This window comes from Rhinolophus hipposideros, assembly GCF_964194185.1.
Source record: "Rhinolophus hipposideros genome assembly, chromosome: 8".
Taxonomy (NCBI): domain Eukaryota; kingdom Metazoa; phylum Chordata; class Mammalia; order Chiroptera; family Rhinolophidae; genus Rhinolophus; species Rhinolophus hipposideros.
Genome location: NC_138054.1, coordinates 69644852 through 69658503, shown reverse-complemented (window position 1 = coordinate 69658503; position 13652 = coordinate 69644852). Strand labels below are relative to the sequence as shown.

Here is a 13652-nt window from a genome sequence, read left to right as displayed (position 1 = left end):
GACCACTGAACCGGACTGAGGTGGGTTCTCATCCTCGTTCGACCGCTAATTTGCTGTGGGTCTTCAGGTAAACAGTTTAATGTTATAGGATCCTTTCCACAAACTCCACTCCAGCTCTGCTGTCCCCTGGACTGCTCAGTCTGAAACAATGCCCTCCTCTACTGATTCAAAATCCACTTCATCTCTAAGGCATACCTTAAATGTCATCTCTTACACATGGTAAGAGATGGTGCAGCCCACCTCTAAATTATTGCTCCCTGCTTCTAACTCACAGCTGTAAATCAAATGCGAACATGGTAAGCTTATGCAACTATTTAGTGAATTAATTCACTTTAACTTTAGAGTACATGTGAACAAATTAACTGTCTTAAAATTGTTTCCCATTTGATAAAACATACTGGAAACTTCACCCAGGAGACCAAATGAAGCTTCCAATTCCAAAGCTTTCATTTCAATCAAGTAGCCTTTTCAGTTGATATAAATTCACATACCCAGGATCATCTGGTCTCAGAACGTCATCTCACAAGCAGTCATTGCTGGTGTGTGGTGTGTCACACTCGGGCTTTGATTAATATCATTTCATTCCTCACATCCACAGATTTCCACAAAGGGAAGGATGTTAAAAAATATCACCATTTGGGTACAATATCAACTAATAATCAACCTGAAAATATGTTAAGTTCTAAGCCTTTTAAAACCAAGCTACATGTCTATTGTATACTGACATACTCAATACAAAATTTTGTTTTAATTTCAGTTGTCTGAATTATTGTGCTTTTACTTATCACCAGGATACAATAAAAGTATTTGAAAGTTACATCACCAGCTGCAGTTAATGAGCTGTCCTTTGTCAATATTAGAATGAGGGAACTAGAAGATGACTAGAAAGAGGTTTTATGGGGAAAATCTGAACACTCTGTCCCATCCATACCTTGGCAGGACTCAGACCACCAGAGGATTTGGGGGAGGGGATCAGAAGCAAAGGGCTATTTTGCAGATAGCTTGATTTTGACAGCAATAATTTGTAGACAAGCCAGCCAGGGTAGAGAAAAGGTGGGGAATAAAGTTGCAAATACGTAGCTTGGATGAACATGAGTTTCTAAGCAATGAATTCATTCATGAAAGCTTTAGGATTATGGCAGTTTCAAATGAGAAGTCTGCTGGTGATATTTGGCTTTGGAGATGGGTAGTATCTTTTCCTTGACCCTCTTTCTTAAAAAAAGGTGTGTGTAGGGGGGACATCTTCCCAGATACTGGGCATGAAGACGCTCTTAATCCACAGGAAGCAAAAGTTTACTCCACAATTGGGACCTGTTATGGAAAAATGTAGTCATCTATCACAGTGCCCACAAGGCTGGTGTGTGAGGCAAAGCCCAAGGCCTGCAGGAAGCAATAGTACGAATAGAACAGACTGAACAAGGCCTTGAAGTGAGAAGCCAGATTAGGCCTAATCCCTGAAAGAGAAAACCATCACTCTGGATCAAGAGAAAAACTCATCAAAACAAAGCCCACCTTTTAGACATGTACAGATGTAACATATGATTGATCTATGTGGCACAATTAAATTGGGAAAATATTATAGTGGCCCATGTGCAACACACTGGGGGGATGCTAATTGCTCTTATGTTGTCGTGTCATGGAACCTTTCATCTGACCTTATTGTGTTCACTCTTCAAAGAGGATCTTTCCATTTCTTCTGAATAAACATTACCCAGCTGCCCCTCCCCACTCGTCAACATTTAGCCGAGTACACCTTGGTACGTGAGACCTCAATGGAAAAACAACTGTAGAGAAGACAATCTAACCTAAGTTTCCACCCAAGAGGAATAGTTAGCAGTAGCACTGATTGCGAGTTGCCTCATTTCCCCTTTCTCCCCATTCCACGCCCCAAGGGTGAAATAGCCAGGACAGGGATAAACTGGTGTGAAGCCCACTATATATAACCTGTCCCAACTATTTTGGGAAGGAAAACCCCTTCACTATCAATTCAGAAAACACTACTGCTTCACCAGGACCAACATTCAATTGCCGAGATATGGGGCTATATTTACAAATTTTATTACGTTTTTATCCCAAAATACATATAAATGAAACCTGCTCTTCAAATGCAGGGAGGCCTTTGCCTATAATGTAGTATTACATTTACATCACAAAACATTCTCATATGAAAATCAGTATGCAGCTCTTTCACGCAATTTTATATATACATATATACAGTGTACACACACAAAAAGAGATACAATATATGTAAGTAGTTATGACTTTTCTACTTACATATATTCCTCTAGTGGAAAATTAGGAAATTGGACAATTCCCATGTTTTCCAGCCTTGGAAAGGTAAATACAACCTCTCTGAATGTTTTTTTAAAAAGATGAAACATGTAAACTATAAACTACACCATCTCCTTTAGACATATACACGTTAGAATAAAGCTAGGACCCTGCCATCAACAGTGTGTTCCTCAAAAGAGGAAGAGATGGGGCGGCCCGGTGGCTCAGGCGGTTGGAGCTCCATGCTCCTAACTCCAAAGGCTGCCGGTTCGATTCCCACGTGGACCAGTGGGCTCTCAACCACAAGGTTGCCAGTTCAATTCCTTGAGTCCCACAAGGGATGGTGGGCAGCGCCCCCTGCAACTAAGATTGACCACGGCACCTTGAGCTGAGCTGCCGCTGAGCTCCTGGATGGCTCAGTTGGTCTGAGCTACTGGATGGCTCAGTTGTTTGGAGTGCGTCCTCAACCACAAGGTTGCCAGTCCAACTCCCGCAAGGGATGGTGGGCTGTGCCCCCTGCAACTAGCAACTGCAACTGGACCTGGAGCTGAGCTGCGCCCTCCACAACTAAGAATGAAGGGACAACAACTTTACTTGGGAAAAAAAAAAGTCCTGGAAATACACACTGTTCCCCAATAAAGTCCTGTTCCCCTTCCCCAATAAAATCTTAAAAAAAAAAAAAAAAAAGAGGAAGCGATAACATTTGATTATCTCAAATGCAAAGTTACAAAGTTGAAGAACAGATAAGATGATCAAAATTGTTATGTACATGCTCCATGGAGAAATCCAAATTCTTTCACAGAAAACACATCCTCGATACGTCAGCCTTTTGTGACATGAAACCAGCACCCACTGGCAGCAGTCCCCATCTTCCTGTACAGTCATATGCTTACGCAGCCTCCATAAAGCATCTGTTTCAATCCAATAGTCAATAATGAGGTCATGTGGTCAATTCCCACCTCCCAAAAAAGAAGTGCAAAATCAAACTGTGACTCAAGAGCTCAAGCAGATCGAAGCTTTGGTATATACTGGAGGCTGTTCTGGTGATAACCAAAGCTTAGTGAGATTCTGTTAAGGGATTTGCCCCAGAAACAAAAACAAAACCCAGTCCACAAAGTGATAAATAAAGTAACTATACAAAGAGAACAAGCCACAATTCCCCTTTAGCCAAGGGTTTATTATTTCCTAGGCAGCAGTTCTGGAAGCACCAACTAAAGCCACAGCGCTTCTACGAAACACAATGTGTTGGTGAGACTGTTCTGAAAACGTATGTCCACAGGCATGTATGTGGCTGATGTGCCACAGAAAAAAGTTCAACCAAACCTAAGTCGGTTTTCTGACACTAACGTAAGCTGGCCAGCCCCCGAGGAAAGACTTAAGGCAGTAAAAGGCATTACAGAGCCCACCGCGGTGCTCTCTGGGTCAGTCCCAAAGCCGTCGAGGAAAGAACCGTCTCTCCAGTCTGGGCTCTTCCGAGTTTGCTAGCTGTCAGATACTTCCTCCTCTTCCTCTTCCTCCTCCTCCTCTTTCCTGTCTACTTCAGAGGTGTCAGAGGACTCGTGAAGCAGAACATACTCTCTGCTGCTGAACCCAAATTTAAGTACATCTTTTTCCTTCAGTTCATAGTATCTCTGTGGCTCAATGCGCTTGTTGTTCAAGAATGTTCCATTGCCTGAACCAAGGTCAATGATGTAGGGCCTCACTCTGCGGCCGACTGTCCCATCAGCACGGGTATATTCTACAAGCCTAGAAAAGATGACGGAGACATACCTGTGAGCAAAAGCCTGCCTCAGGTCATCCAGCTTTTTGCTGGATAACCTGGCTTCAACACAGTTCAAATTCAAACTCTAAGAAATCAAGGGGAAGGCATGGCCTTGGACTTAGAAATTGGGGGCAAGTTAAACAATACTTAGTAGAAAAGGTGAAAACTGATTGCTGGAGGGCAGGAAACTCATGATATATCAAAAACTTAAAATGTAGACTCCAACGCCTCTTTTCATACTTCAGAAAATATTAATACATTTGTGTGTTTATAATCAATATAATGCTTCTTTCACCTATATTTCAACATATTTGATCTCCCGTCACAATGGGAATAAAGCAGTAGATTTGGACTTCAGAGTTAAGGGAGCTAGATTTGAATCCGAGTTCTACTATGGGGAACATTTACTAGGCCAGTCACTTGGCTTTACTGAGCTTGTCTTCTCACCTGGCAAATGGGGATATTAACACCTGTCCTGTCCTCCTCACAGGATTGTTGTGAGCCTCAGACAATAACAGATGTACTATGCAAACTGTCAAGAAACAGATGTGGCCAACCAGGCATTCTCAATTATGTTTCCATTTCACCCTCATCACAGTCCCGCGAGGTAGGCAGAAACTGAGGCCCCGGAAGTGCCTTGCTACAGGTCAAACACCTGGTACGTGACCGTGTCAGGTCTTGTACAAATATAAGTGATTATTCAAAGGGCAGTTAGGCTAATACTCCTTAAGGCTAGTGTCAGCTGTGAGGGGTATGGGCTCTTCTGCACATACATGTCCACAAAACTCAGTACCCCTAACTGCCTGAGGCATTAGCTTCTGCTCACCCGAGTTTTTTCCCACAAATGTATACCCACCGATACTGAAAGACTGCGTGCTGCTTTGAACACGAGGGGTGATCGATTGGAATGTCAGCGATGCGGCGGTGGCGCCCCAGAAGGTAGGCGCTCTGTCGATGGATGTACATGACCGGAAGCACCTCATCGTTTTTAAAGGGGTAGAGACGCCACCGTTTTTTGGGGATCCGGGCTTCTGGGGGCTCGCTATATTTAATGACTACACCCCGGAAGGTGTTGGTGTCCTCAAGAAGTGCCCCAGAAAGTTCAAAGCTTGGCTTTTCCTTAGCGGGCACCTCTTTATCTTTGTTGTTGCCCCCAGTTCGAGGAACCAGCTCCTGAGACTCATTACTGCTGGCACTAACTTCATTCTTCTGGCGATGCTCCCGCCGTCGGGCGTTATAAAACTCCCGCTCTGCTTCCTGAGCCTGTAGGTTCTGAAGGTTTCGGTCCCGTCCCTGAGCCTGCCCACTCCCAGGCCTCTCGTTAGACGTTCGCCTCTGGTGGGAATGGCCCCTGTGCCTGTCTCGGTCACTGTTCCTGGCTCGCCTGTGTTCCTGTCCTGATGCTTCCCGGTGCTGCCGATCCTCCCGTCCTCTCCGGGGAGGATGATCCTCCCGTTCCTGAAATTCAAACCCATTCAGGAAATCAAAGGCAGTTCACAGCCTATGAACAAGCTGCATTCAAAGGAATGTGATTTGGGCTTTGGCCTCCAAGAGCAAAGTGTCCCACAGAAATAAGGTTATCAGTGGTGGTGATGCTCCTGGCCCAGGTCACACTGTGTACCCCAGGCTGAGGCCCAGCTATAGCTCTAACAGTGCAAGCCCATGTTCAGAGCCCTAGAAACAAGAGCACCTGCAGGCAAATTATAGGGGAGCATATACAGAAGAGAGAGCTAACAGAGAGTTAAGGAGTCATGTACAAGATAAAGACGTAAAGAAAAACAAGCTAGCTTTCTCTTATGCCAAAAATGTAATAGTAATTTTAAATTATTTCAACAGTAACAAAAGTCATTTAATACCTAGGAATACACTAAAGAAATATGTAAGATCTGATGTGACAAAATTATAGAAATGGACAACAGAAGTTGCCAATTGAGGGAAACTCAATTGCCACATGGGAAAAAAGTGGGTGTGACTGTAAAAGGACACCATAAAGGATCCTTGTGCTGGTGATAAAAATGTTTTATATCTTGACTGCATTGATGTCAATATTCTGGTTGTGATATTGCACTCTAATTTTGTACAATATTCCCATTGGGAGAAACAGGATACAGACTATACGCCTTTATTACTTTTACAGCTGTATGTGAATTAAGAATTATTTCAAAATAAAAAGTTTCATTTAACAAAACAAGCAGAAAAACCCCCACCCAGTTTTGAGAAAAGCCCATTGCAGGTACAGGTGAACAGACACGCCACACTCCAGCTATGATGGAAAGAGGCTCCAGATTTGGACCCAGTATCAAAATAGCTCAATCCACTTACCAGCTTCACTTTGACTGTTGAATGGTGAGGACTTCGGCTTCTGTTACTTCGAGGAGACTTGCTTCTTCTCCCTGAGGACTTTTTCTTTTTGGCTGGGGATCTTAAGAGAATGAGACACACGGGATTTTATCTCAATTTCCCTTCCCCATATATTACCTTCTGATATCAGGCTTACTATTACACAAACACCACATTTGTGAAGGTCTCTGCTTTTCACATTGTAGGAGTTAGGAGCTTCACTTTCCTAGCCCTAACATCTCCTGAGTTCCAGACCCACAGACATAACCGCTTACCAAACCCTCTCACTTACCGTGTTTCCCTGAAAATAAGACCTAGCTGGACAATCAGCTCTAATGCATCTTTTGGAGCAAAAATTAATGTAAGACCCGGTATTATATTATAATGTTAATTATATTATATTACTACGTTAATTATATTATATTATAATACCCAGTCTCATATCATAGTAAAATAAGACTGGTCTTGTATTAATTTTTGCCCCAAAAGATGCATTAGCGTTGATTGTCCGGCTAGATCTTACTTTTGGGGAAACACGGTAGACATGTAACATAACTGTTGATTACCAACCCTTCAGAACCTTTCCTTTTTGCCATCTCAATAAATAGCATCACCATCCACCCCGCTACTCAAGCCAAAAACAAGAAGTCAACCTTGATTCCTTTTTTTCTCACCACCAACAGCTTCCCACACCCCTCCCTGCGATCACATTCAATCCATCAACACGTCCTCTGGCTCTGTCTCCTCTCTCTCCCACCTCATTCCAACCACTCCCCTTGATCGCTACACTGGATTTTTTTCTATTTCTAGAACAATCACCATTAATTCCACTTCAGGTTCGTGGCACCTATTGTTTTCTCTGCCTGGATCTTCACAAGGCTGGGTTACGGATTAGTCTTGCTCAGGTCTCAGCTCCAATGGCACCTTTTCAGAGATGCCTCCTCCCACGGCCCTCCACTCTCTCTCGCGTTACTGTTTTAATCTATCCCTAATACTGGTTACTAACTAAAAGTATTCATCTGCTAGCTATTTTGTCTCAGGGCTAGAGCATGTCAATTCTGAGAGGGTAACGACCACGTACCTTGTTCACCCTCGTGGCCCCAGTACGCAGGGCCGTGCTCAGCACATAATAGGTGCTCAGTAAAACTATGTTGACTGGATAAAGGAGGGGGTCCAGCAAGAGACGTTTCCCCCCAGAAGTTCTACCAGGTGGATCTCCTAGGCCTTGCACACGGAAAGCTTTGGCGCCAGGCTGAACGTGAAGACAACACTCGCACTCCACTTGCACACAGGTGGGGAAAACCTTCCGTTTCGACTTAAACGATCCGCGGGGTGATACGCGGCGAGGTGCCGGGCACACAGCGATGGAGGGCAGGATCCCGCCCATCGGGCGCTTACCTCCCAGCCCCCACGCGGGTGGGCAGGTACACACAACACACGCACCACCCCGAGCTCTTCCACCCGAGAATTAAGTCCACGCCAGCTCGGTCCCCCTTTCCCAACGAGCCCGACGTAAGGTCCCCTCCAGGCTGCTTCCCACTTACCGACTACGTCCTCGGGCTCGGCTCCCGCGGTGGCCGGGACGTCCCGGCTCGCCGGCCGGCGGGGACGCACTACCGCCGGAGGAGTCCGGGCGGCGGTGGACGGGGGGAGCGGCCTCCGGGCTGAGGCGCTCCTGCTTCACCACCACCGCCGCCGCCGTCGCCGCCACGACGTCCTCGTCCCGGTGCTTTCGCCGGTTCCCCCGCTCTCGCTCGCTCTTCACGTCCTTCATGCTGAGACAGCCGAGGAGCGTAGGAAAAACTACGTCCGTTGCACTTCTCTCGCTAGAGGAAATGACGGCCTAGACCCCCGGACTTCCGCTTCTGCGGTGACGCTCTCCCAGAAACCCTCGCGCTGGAGGAGCCGATCACGTGACAACGACGCTGTTGTGGGCGGGGCTGTAGTGCGGCGACTCCGGTGGCGGGAATTTTAAGTTTCCCAAGCTAACCTCTCGGAAAAAGCTGGTCTCGAGGCTATTTGCTGTCGCATCATTAGCAATTATTAAACACGGAGACCACCTAACGGCCCATCAGTAGGGAGTTGTTTAGCCGATTGATGGATGTTATGTTGCCACTCACGGTGCTATTTACAAACTCTATCTGACAAAAGGAAAAAACCCTGACTTGTTAAACGACAGAAGCGGGATACAAAATTGTGCGCAAACGGTGCTTACATTTACGTGTGGAAACACGAAGGAAATGAAATCATCCATGGTGGCCCGTGGGCAAATCAGTAGCATTTTCCCCTCTAGTTTGGAACTTTCTGTTATGGTGTCATTTCTCCATTTAATTAAGAACAAGTACGTTTTAAAACCTGAGAACTACAGGTGTCTTCTGGGACTCTTCCCCCATCCTTCACTGAGAAGTCAGATGACTGCCACCTTTGCAGGTAAGACAATCGGGGATCAGCAAAGGAGACCTGCCACCTCATTCGGGTTGAGAGCTGGACGTGGCGCAGGAACCGAAACCCCTGTTGTTCTTTCTCCCAGGAGTGCCGGAGCGATTCGGTGAGCAGGAGGCCTGACAAGCTAACCACAGAACTTTTCGGGAAAGCCCCGCAGAAAAAAACTGGAGCTCTGCTGGCCCCGCCCAACTTCGAAGCCCCGCCCAGGCCATGAGACTGGGAGAGGAGGTTTCCATGGTGACGGTAAACAAGGCCCAGCCTGGAGGGGCCGCTGCTGGGCTACTTACTACTCCAGCTGTCGCCATGATCCCTCCCGCGGACTCTCTGCTCAAGTATGACACCCCGGTGCTGGTGAGCCGGAACACGGAGAAACGGAGCCCCAAAGTAAGGACGAATCTCAGGGGACGCGGGAGCCCGGTCGCTCTGATGGGGAAATGATAGAGGATCGGGAGTCCAGAGGGACAGAGGCTGAGACTGGGAGTAAAGGGAACTGGGACGGGGGACGGAGGGTGGGAGAGAGGTACAAGAAGCCCAGATGTTGGGCGACTCCAGAGGGCAGATTTAGAATGGGGAAGGAAGTCACAGGGAGAGGAATGGGGTTCACTCCTTTCAACGGTAGCCGGTCCAAGAAGAGATCTGGTAGTGACTGCCCCATTACTAGAGGTGTGAAAGCAGAGGCCCGAGCACCGTGCCAGAAACATCTGTTCAAGGAGATATAAGCATTGGGTTGGGGTGAGACCAGAGACTCTACATCGCCTCCTGCAGCTCTGAGACAGAGATGGGGAGAAGGAGCTGAGAATAGGGGAGGGGTGTGCTGGAGACCTGGAGCAATCCAGAGTGCCAGGACCTGCGGAGCTCAGTGTCTGAATCACCTCTTGTCTTTACTTGTTCCTTCTTCTCAGGCTCGGCCACTGAAAATCAGCCCCCAGCAACCTGGACCCTCAGGTCCAGTCCCACAACCACCAAAGACCAAGCTCCCCACAACTTCCTGTATCCCAGATCCTACAAAGCAAGCAGAAGAAATCTTGAATGCCATCTTGCCTCCAAGGTAAAAAAAAGCAGGAGCAGTGGCTGGGAGAAGGCCCACGCTTTTGCATGCCAGAACATGGGAATGTGGAAAGAGGAACCCTGTCTCTGTTCCTGGTTGGAATTTCCTCCCACCATGCTAGAGCTCCTCATGCTTGCAAGTGACCGGATCTTGGAAAGGTAGTGGGGAGATCTCTATCTACCCTCATTTCCTGAGTGCTCTCACTCAGGCTCATGGCTTTAACTACCATCTATATGCTGATGGCTCCCAAATGTGTATTTCCAGCTCTGTCCTCTCCCCTAAACTCCATGTATTCTACTACTACCTCATTCCCTCTATGAAGATGCTAGTAGATATCTCAAACTCAACGTGTCCAGACTTAATCACAATTTCTTCTTCCCCCAACCTGCTCATTCCCAGTCTTCTCCTTTCTACTAGAGGCTCACGTCACCTCTCATTCCTTTCGGTCTTTTACATCACAATGTCTTATCCTTCATCAAGTTCCTTTGGCTCCCCAAATCTGACCACTTCACCACCTCTACTTCTACCGTCTTGTTCCTAGTCATTGTTAGTCACCCGCACTACTGTAGAGACTTCCTTCCTATCTGAAAACCCGGCTCCACTCTGCCCCTACGTCTATTCTCAGCACAGTCCCGAAATCATAAGGCAGATCACACCAGGGGACTGCCAGAAACTCCTTAATGGCTCCCCATCTCACTCAGACTAAAATCCAAAGTCCTTGCAGTGACCTGGAAGACCTCGCATGATCTGGCCCCGATGTACCCATGATCTTTTCTCTTATTCTCCTTCTGTTCACTGTGCTAATGCCACAGGGGCCACTGCCTGCTGTCTCTGAAGCACTTCACTCTTCCACCTCAGGACCTTGACAACTGCTGTTCTTACTGCCAAAGATACTCTCCACATGATATCCACCTGGTTCCCTTCTTTCTTCACTCAGGTCTTGCTCAAATGTCATTTCCTCACGGAGGCCTTCTTGAGAATTCTTATAAAAGAGTACCTTCTCCCTTCTTCTTTGCTTCTTTCTTTAGCCACATTTATCACTATCTGACAAGCTTTTTGTACTATTTTTACGTAAGAAGTTGACAGGTTTTTTTTGTTTTTTGTTTATTTGATTTTTAAGTCTATGATGAAAAGAGACTGCAATCTCCTCAGAGATGGAAGTCAAAGAAGAAGGAGGAGGGGGTGATTTCTCAGTAAATTCCTTCCCAGCAATGCATGAAAGTCCTCTCCCTCATGGTGGTTCTGCCCTCGGGCTCCCCACTCATGATTCCAGAACCGGGCCATGCCTCTTGACCCGAGGTATGCTATAGAGAGGGCTACATGTCTTCAAGAATTTCTCCATTCCCCAATCCATACGTTGGCCTCTTTCTGACTGGCACAAGGTTTATGGTGCCCCATGTCTCCCACCCCACAAATCAGGGGGCAGTTCCTTCTGGGCCTTCTGTTCAGATTAAGCTACAACCACAAATTTGCCCTCTACACATTAGGAGGGTAAAATCTGGAACATGGGTGATGATTTCACAGAGGGCCGTGGGAGCGTAGAGACTGCCCAGCCCCAAGGTAGGGGACCTGTGGAGGCAGCTTAGTGGACATGGCTTTGGAGCCACACATTCCCCAAGGAAGGAAGGGGGACAGAGCTGCCCTTCACTCCTGCTCAGGCAGAGAGCTCAAAGGGCCATCTCGAAGTGTCCTGAGGACCGTCTCTGGTCAATGGGTTTCGCTCAGCCTGGCTGTGTCTGTGCCACAGGGAGTGGGTGGAAGACTCGCAGCTATGGATCCAGCAGGTGTCCAGCACCCCCAGCACCAGGATGGACGTCGTGCATCTCCAGGAGCAGCTGGACCTGAAGCTGCAGCAGCGGCAGGCCAGGGAGACTGGCATATGCCCTGTCCGCAGGGAGCTCTACTCGCAGTGTTTTGGTGAGTGGCCTGAGGACAGGGGGAGGGTGCACTACATTCTCCTGTCTCCTTCCCTCCCCCTCCAGCACAGCCCCATGCCCTGAGGATCCCTGAGCTGAAGCACCCCCATACGACAAAGCAAGGACGACAAAGCAAGGACGAAAATCTGTCTTTCTACCTGCCCCACCCAGGAACTGCTGAATACACCCTCTTCCCCCTCCCAGCCCCACCTCTCCTACCAGGACACCCACTTGCCAGTCAACCTGGTTCCTGACAACCTCGTTCCTCACCTCTTAGCAGATGCTGGGAGTAAATGAGAACTTCCATTTTAAGTCTTTGTTTTTTCAAAGATTTCTATAATAAGTATGTGTTAATTTTTTTTCATCAGAAAGTTTTACGTTCTATATTTATATCCACCCATCGACATTCGGCCTTTGGTCCAGAAAAACATTTCAGGGTAATTTGTTAACTAACAGGGATTTAAGATCTCCCTCCCTAAGTGCTGGTGTGACATGGCTGTCCCCCAGCCCAGTCTCACTGGCCCATGTGGACTCTGACATGCAAACTGCATCCAGTTTGCACGTGTCTGTGCCACCCTGCTGCCTGAGTATAATGATGGTTTGCCCTCCAGCTCAGCAATTATAGAGGAGATGGGTGGACAAGCTGTAAGCTGTGCTGTTTCCAGCCCTAAACCAGTCCAGCCAGGGAGGCACATTAGATTTTTCTGCTGCTTTAAAGCAGCCACCATCTTCAAACTGAAAAGCCAGATTTCTATGAATAGTACCCTGTTCTTGGCTGAGGATGGAAGAGAGGAGCCTCACGGCTGCAAACAAACCTGGGGTTCCTGTCTCCCTCTGCCCTGGACTTGCCGACTGCCTGTACTCCCAAGTGCCAAGTTCAGAGCACTGGCTGCACGGCACGGCTCCTGGGGCCACTTGAAGGCCCCTCCCCAGACGTGTCTTCAAGTGAGGAGGACACACCCTAAGCACTCGTCCCAATAGGAAGGGTGGCTTGCAGTAGACATGGTGCATTTTCCCCCCCGCCTGCCTTCTCTGACCTCCCTGTGTGTGCGTGCATTGGAAGATGAGCTGATCCGTGAGGTCACCATCAACTGTGCAGAGAGAGGGCTGCTGCTGCTGCGAGTCAGGGATGAGATCCGCATGACCATCGCTGCGTACCAGACCTTGTATGAGAGCAGCGTGGCGTTCGGCATGAGGAAAGCGCTGCAGGCAGAACAGGGGAAGTCAGACATGGAGAGGAAAGTGAGTGGGGTTTACCGCCCTCCGGAACTCTTCTGTCTGTCTCAAGGCCATGTGGTTGTCATTCTGGCCTCCTAGGGTGCGCTCCCATCACCTCAGTGAGCACCCCTTGGTGCAGAGTGTAAGGGCCAGCCTGGTCATTGCCCTTACAAGGGCCCGTTGTCTCCTTTTGGACGAGCCGTGCCAGTCACTGACCTCCCACTGGGTGGCAGTACAGACCCTGGCAATGTCTTGGGTTGGACAGCCGTGTTCCAGGTCCCCTCCGCCCGGGCACTCAAGTCACCCCATCCAATTGGCGACATGCCAGGATGACTGGGGGTTCTGTCTTTAGATTGCAGAATTAGAAATGGAAAAGAGAGATTTGGAGAGGCAAGTGAATGAGCAGAAAGCAAAATGTGAGGCCACCGAGAAGCGGGAGAGTGAGAGGAGACAGGTGGAGGAGAAGAAGCACAACGAGGACATTCAGTTCCTAAAGCGGACGAATCAGCAGCTGAAGGTAATCATCACACAGGCCCAGGTGGAGGTGCTCTCCTACCTGTCCTCCCCGCCACACAGGCCAAGCATTTGGTTCCTTTGCCTCCAGATGACTCAAAATACTTGTCCACATGTGCTGCCAAGGAGTAAAAGCAGC

The 13652-nt window shown here is 48.0% G+C and overlaps 2 protein-coding genes across 2 annotated transcripts in view; one reads left to right on the top strand and one right to left on the bottom strand.

The window, feature by feature from the left end:
- Positions 1-2041: 2041 nt before the first annotated feature.
- On the bottom strand, positions 2042-8263 carry SNIP1 (Smad nuclear interacting protein 1). Its single transcript, XM_081056097.1, has 4 exons — positions 7918-8263; positions 6356-6455; positions 4890-5491; positions 2042-4017 (listed from the first exon to the last, which is right to left on the bottom strand). The coding sequence occupies exons 1-4, from the start codon at positions 8145-8147 to the stop codon at positions 3753-3755; spliced, it is 1197 nt and encodes a 398-aa protein (XP_080912223.1). The 5' UTR covers positions 8148-8263; the 3' UTR covers positions 2042-3752.
- Positions 8264-9051: 788 nt separating this feature from the next.
- The window catches only part of DNALI1 (dynein axonemal light intermediate chain 1), a 7936-nt gene continuing 3335 nt past the window's right edge, over positions 9052-13652 (top strand). Inside the window, exons 1-5 of the mRNA XM_081055429.1 lie at positions 9052-9202; positions 9721-9866; positions 11614-11783; positions 12846-13024; positions 13353-13517. Coding sequence (XP_080911555.1) covers positions 9053-9202; positions 9721-9866; positions 11614-11783; positions 12846-13024; positions 13353-13517 — 810 coding nt within the window. The 5' untranslated portion in view covers position 9052. The remainder of the gene's footprint in view (positions 9203-9720; positions 9867-11613; positions 11784-12845; positions 13025-13352; positions 13518-13652) is intronic.